This window comes from Numida meleagris, chromosome 5 (genome assembly GCF_002078875.1).
Source record: "Numida meleagris isolate 19003 breed g44 Domestic line chromosome 5, NumMel1.0, whole genome shotgun sequence".
Lineage (NCBI taxonomy): Eukaryota > Metazoa > Chordata > Aves > Galliformes > Numididae > Numida > Numida meleagris.
In genome coordinates, this window is record NC_034413.1 from 56,564,313 (window position 1) to 56,570,524 (window position 6,212).

The window sequence follows — 6,212 nt, forward strand, 5'->3', positions numbered from 1 at the left end:
CGGATATATGCGTGCATGTGCATTTGCATATGTATGAGCATATGCACTGCTGAGTGTATGTGTATGCACTCTTGCTGACCTAAAGCTGTGGAGCTGGTGATTCCCCTGCCACGCTCACTGCTCCATGCACACGGTGTGCAGGAGTGGGTGTGCGCTGCTGCTGTCTGCCCATGGGGTGCTGCCAGCACACGATGTGTCCTGCCCAGTCCGGAAGCTTTGTGCCATCCCAGGGCGGGCACCGCTTTGCCACAGGATATGGCAGCTGCCTGCTGCCCTCTGCATGCCAGTGGGACAAAGGGGGACAGCCTGGGGACCTGCTGCTTTGTACAGAGCCACTGGGGATGTGTGGTTCTGCCATGCCTGGAGGAGACACCGGGACTGAGCAGGGGCTCCCTGACCCATGAAGGTCACCATGCCCCTGCGTTGGCACTGCTGCAGGTACCGAACCAGCTGGCATGAGGGCTGGGCTAAGGAGGCCGAGGCTGTTGTGTCCCTGAGGTTGGGCTAATTTGGGAGGTGGGCACTAAGGGAACCAGCACCTTCCTCCAGGACATGTAGCTATGGGGAGCCCTGGGGGTGCCAGGCTGGAGACATTTGGGGCAGTGGGCAGGAGGCCGGCATTAGTGGGTTCCACTTCAGGTCAGGCTCTGGACCTGAGGACCACCAGCTGGTCCTGCTCCTGGGCTCCTGCCCCTCTGCCTGGTGTCCCCATGCAGGCAGGGTGGGATGGGTCTGGGGTACCCCTGAGGCTGGGAGGGACCCAGGGACAACCCTTTTGGAGCACCTGAGTTGGGCACTGTCACGCTACCATAGGGCAGGGCTGGTGTGGAGATGCAGCACTTGCCACCTGCTCACACCCAGACTGTAATCCACAGGCAGGAGGCGAGCAGCTGGCGGAGCCTCCCTGACCTTCAGGTGGGATTAGTCCCCATGGGAACTGCAGGGAGCAGGCAGGTGAGGCCATGGCTCCTGCAGCAGTGTGGGGACCCGGCAAGGCTGCAGGGTGACCGGGAAATCCCCACAATGGACATAGCCAGGTGTACCCCTGCTATTGGGGTCCATCCCCAGCGCCAGGTACACCCTTGCTATTGGGGTCCATCTCCTGTTGTGTGCTCACCCCAAGACCCATCCCACACTCCGAGCACTGCAGAGAAGCCGAGGCACACAGGGACCAACACAGCCCGGCAGCGCTCCGGGGACCCCAGAAACTTGAGGCAGTGTGTGTGTGAGCTGCGTGTGGGAGCTAATCCCAGCAACATCTGCCAGACTGCTTGCCATGTTTCCGGCTGTGGGCAGGGAGCAGGGTGGCTGTGCAGAGAACACGTGTGTGCCAGAGCTCCTGCTGGTGAGGCAGCCCACAGCACCCATTGGCCAGCCAGGTGTGTGCTGGCACATGTGCCATCCACAGCCGGCAAGGAGCAGAGAGGTGACAAGTGGCACTGGGGCATAGCGAGCCTCAGGTATGGGGTCTGGGTGTCTTTGGACCTCGGTTAGTGTTTACCCATCCTCCTTGTTCAGGGAGATGCTTGAGGATGGCGTATGCATCCTTCCCGGAGAAATGAGTCTGGGGGAAAAAAAAGGAGGAAAAAGGATCAGGGAGGCTGGGTGGGCAGATGATGCGTTGCCCCTGATCTCATCAGCCAGCCCCTGCAAATAAAAGCCACCTGTTTCAGCCTTGGCAGCAGGAAGCCATCCCCAGAACAAACAGAGCACCAGGCAACTGGGAGAAAGGCAAACAGGGGCTGGCACCAGCTCCATCTGCTCCCTCCCAGCCCCAGTCCTGGACCTCCAGCCCCTGGGATGACGGCACAGCCCCCAGCAAGGCTGGGGCAAGGGGGGCACGGGGGGACTGTCCTGGTCCACCAGCCTGGATGCTTGCAATAATGGCAGGAAAGACAGTGTGCTGCCATGAGCCCCAGATGTGCACCAGATGTGGCAGATACCCAGGCAGAGCCATGGCCCCTCCCTCAGCAGGCAGCCGACACAGGGCACACGCTGTGCCCACACAGATGGGGAGCACAGCGGGGGAGCAACCCCGTGCTGGGGCTGGCATGGAGAAACCCGATCTGTTTTGCTCCTGCAGGGAACAGGATGAGCCGGGAGGGACACGGGGCCCTTATTAAATTAGCCTATGCAGCAGGCCCTGAGCGAGCGTTCAGCAGCTCACAGAACCAATATTAGCAGCTGCCCTTGAGCAGGCTCACTGCCTGCCCCCGTCTGCCTTCTCCTGCCTGTGTCCCCATCCCAGTAGATGTTGCAGGTGACTGAACCACACGTGGGGATGCTGGTGGCAGGGACCGCCTAGGGCCACTGGAGATGCCTGTGGGGGGGGACAGGCTGTGTCAGCACCCTGGGGTGCAACGGGGAAGGGCTCTGAGCATGGAGACCCCCTCAATCTGCTGTTCCCATCTGGGGCTTACATGTGGTTGCCCCAGTGTTCAGGGATGCGGGAGGGGGCAGAGACGCAGGGATGTGGCACAGCCCCTACCTAGGGGTCAGTTTCTACCCAGTTCCCTCATCCACCCTGCGGGTGCTTTTATCCGAGGGGTTGCGCCAAGCTTCCTGTTAGGGCTACATGCCCTTAACATCACACCAGTGCCCAATAGATCCTATAGCACAATATCCAGTACCCCACACACCCCATCCCACATGGGACGTTCAGCCTGCATGGCATGCACCCCAGCACGGGGGCAGGGACACCATCATATACCCCACAGCACTCCATAGCCCCAGGCTGTCCTATGATCCCATCTCATCCCACCCCATCCCAAACAACCAGTGCCCCGTGGCTCTGCTCTGCATCCTGATGCATAGCAATGGGGCTGCCCAAACCCATGCCCAGGCACTTTGAGGAATGTCCCCAGGCCACCCTGAGCAAGCGGGGCGGTGTCACCACACTGAGCCCCGCACAGAGTCAGCAGTGCTTTGTGCACCCTAAAGAGGTACTGCTGCACAGCGCTGTCCCTGAGCTGGAGCCAGCTCCAAGCGCTGACAGGCTGCACCCTCTGCTGGGACCTGGAGGCATTGGCGCTGCACGATGGGGACAGCGCTGTCCCCATTCCACGAAGCGGCTGCAGGGGACAACGGGGATCAGCAGGGACTCTGCACTGTGGGGACAGAACTGCTGGCCGATGCACAAAGGCAGACACGGAGGGAGACACAAAAGGGCTGCTGGGTGTTGACACCCCTCAGACCCCGGTTCTTGCCCAGAGAGGCAGCTATGCTGCAAGGACAGGGCCAACAGGAGCCCCTGTGTTGGCCTCATCCAGCCTCTCCCAGCACGGAAGGCCCTTTGCCGGGCTGGGGCCGCTGCAAGCAAAGAGCATGGAGCACTGTGGGGACATCAGCTGGGGGTGCTGCCCCGTCTCCCCAGATGGCTGAACCACAGCCATGCCAACGCCGCCCCTGCCTGCCGGCACCATCCCTGGCACAGGCTGCGGGTGCCCTGGGAAAGGCAGTGCCCCTAATCCCCAGGCCAAGCGGGGACATTGTCCGGGGGCAGAAAGGAAAGCGGTGCGTCAGGCCCTTTGCCCATTGTGCCCTGAGCCCCTGTGCAAACACAGCCCAGCGTTTTCATTGTCGGCAGTGGGGTGTGCAGGGGGGCCGCTCTCGCCACGCTGCCTGAGTGGAATGGACAGCAGGAGCCTGCCCGGTGGGTGCCCCGGCCCCCCCGCTGACACAGCGCTTAGCCCCCCCGGCACAGCCCCGCTTTGCCACTCGCCTATATAGGGCTGGGGGAAAGCCAGCACCGGCACCACCACCTTCGCCTCTGTGCCCTGCGACCAAGTAAGTACCAGGCTGTGAGCCCCCGAACCCCACTGCACCACTGCTGCCTTCGCCCCTCGCGTGAAGCCCCCATGTGTGGGGTGCAGGAGGGTGCTGGGGTTGCCCTTGCAAGAGATGTGCCACCCCACATGGGTCCAGCAGGCACCCAGACCCCTCAGCGGGCAGTGCAAGGGGCTTGGGAGCAGCCCCACGCGATGGGCACATCACATGGAGAGAGAGGGCACTGCAGCTGGAGGGGACTTGAGGTCCCCAGAGACCCCGCGGCTGTAAGGGAAAGGGATGGGAGGTGCTCCCGCTACTATCCTGGAAGGGGCCGGTGACATGGGATGGGGTGACACCTGGGTGACACCAGGGCTCTGCCCACAGCCGAGCTCCCCGCATGACCAGCGAAGCCATGGACACTCTGGGGCAGTACAAGATCACGGTATGGGAGGAAGAGAGCTTCCAGGGCAAGCGCTGCGAGTTCCTCATGGAGTGCCCCAGCATCATGGAGCGCGGCTTCCGCAAGATCCGCTCCATCAAGGTGGAGTCTGGCCCGTAAGTGCCCCCCAGCGCCCTCCCCACCACTCCTTTCCCAGGGGCTGCGACACCCAGGTCCTTCCTCAGCCTCCCTTGTGTGGTGCCTCAGTGTCCCCATCTGCAAAGCAGGGAGAGAAGCCCTGCAGAGCCGAGGTGTTGGTGGGGAGAGGCTCTGCCTGCAGAAGGGATGTTTGATGCTGGCAAGGACCCGCACTCTGAGTGCCCCCTCCTCTCCCGCAGCTGGGTGGGCTTTGAGTACCCCGAGTACCAGGGGCAGCAGTTCATCCTGGAGAAGGGCGACTATCCGCGGTGGGAGGCCTGGAGCGGGAACAGCGGGTATCGCACCGAGCATCTCCTCTCCTTCCGACCCATCAAGTGTGCGGTGAGTTATGGGGATGGCTGTGGGGCCAGCAAGGGACAGCGGGGATGGAGGGTGGATCTGGGATGGACGGGTGGATGGGTTGCACGGGGATGTGGGATGGAGGGGTGGCTCTCACCTCCCTGCAAGCATCCTGAGATGTGCATTTAGGCTCACATTTAGCACCAAACACCACCCCAACTCCTGCTGTGTGCATTGCAGAGCCACCCCCCAGTCTGGGAACCTCAGGACTTGTCCCAGAAGCCTGGGGTGGGGGAGCAGACCCAGGGAGATGCTCAGGAGCGGGGACCATCCCCTCCCTGCCAGTACCCAGACCCAGCGCAGCCGCAGCCACTATCACTCCATCGCAGGGCTGCGGGTGCTCGCAGTGCCGGCACGTCTGTGCCTCCATGTGCCGCCCCCCCCCCCCAACTTTTAATAATCACCAGGCAGATATGCTCGGGCTTTAATAAAGAGGACGCGATAAGATCGCTCCTCGCTGGCAGGACCGCTCCACGGTGCAGATGGATGTGCATGGGGGCTGGGCATGGAGGAGGGGGGACAGTGCCGCATCTCTGTGTCCCAGCCATTAACCCCTCTGTGCCCAGCACCCAGCTGAACCCCACAGAGAGGGAGGGGCACTCACCTTGCCCTTGAGCCTCAGGGAGGGTGAGGATGCTGAGCGTGGGGACCGTAGGGACGTGAGAGCAGCATCCTCTGGTCAGCCCCTGGTGAGGCTGAAGGATACTTCATGGCTCACAGCCCTGCACCAAATTTGGGCATGGCCCCACCATGCCACATCCCCTTCCCACCCTGCCTGCTGACTCCAGCCTGCTCACCCCACAGAACCACAATGACAGCAAGGCCACCCTGTACGAGGCGGAGAACTTCCAGGGGCACAAGTTTGAGCTGAGCGACGACTACCCCTCACTGCAGGCCATGGGCTGGGGCAACAAGGAGGTGGCATCCATCAAAGTGAACGCTGGAGCGTGAGTCCCACTGCTGGGGGGTGGCAGAGGCACAAAATTGGTGTTGTGGGACACCTCCAGCCCAGAGGATGGGGGGCCCCAAAATGTGAGGGAGTCCTTCCCTTGGAAGTCTGTGCCGTGCCCACCACGGGGCAAATGGGAGGAGAGGATGGGAAGCAGGGGTTTGGGCTCTGAGCCAGAGGTGTCCCTGCAGGTGGGTGGCATACCAGTACCCAGGATACCGGGGCTACCAGTACGTGCTGGAGCGGGACAGACAGAATGGCGAGTTCAAGAAGTACAGCGAATACAGCAGCCAGGCCCACACCAACCAGATCCAATCCATCCGCCGCATCCAGCACTGAGCAGGGGCAAAGCGCGTGCCCTCGCAGCCTGCGGGCTGCCGTGCCATAGACCTGTACCTGGTAGCAAATAAAGGCATTTGTCAAAAAATGAGTGCTCCCCTCTCTGCTCTGCCACGGGGCAGGGCGCCTGCCTCAGCCCCACTGCTCCCCAGCATCACCCAGCCCTAAGCCCTGGGTGGGGTTTCCCATTCCCCCCCCCCCCCCCGGGTGTCCCCCCCA

At 62.4% G+C, this 6,212-nt stretch overlaps 1 protein-coding gene across 1 annotated transcript; it reads left to right on the plus strand.

The window, feature by feature from the left end:
* CRYBA2 (crystallin beta A2) lies at window positions 220-6,050 on the plus strand. The gene is made up of 5 exons (XM_021399899.1): window positions 220-438; window positions 4,153-4,323; window positions 4,546-4,687; window positions 5,510-5,652; window positions 5,846-6,050. The coding sequence occupies exons 1-5, from the start codon at window positions 401-403 to the stop codon at window positions 5,991-5,993; spliced, it is 642 nt and encodes a 213-aa protein (XP_021255574.1). The 5' UTR covers window positions 220-400; the 3' UTR covers window positions 5,994-6,050.

Bases quoted from the DNA above. Each gene is read 5' to 3' on its own strand.
- CRYBA2 (XM_021399899.1), top strand. From the start codon at position 401: ATGAAGGTCACCATGCCCCTGCGTTGGCACTGCTGCAG. The intron at 4,324-4,545 runs GTAAGTGCCCCC...CCTCTCCCGCAG, and splicing joins ATCAAGGTGGAGTCTGGCCC to CTGGGTGGGCTTTGAGTACC. The intron at 5,653-5,845 runs GTGAGTCCCACT...GTGTCCCTGCAG, and splicing joins ATCAAAGTGAACGCTGGAGC to GTGGGTGGCATACCAGTACC.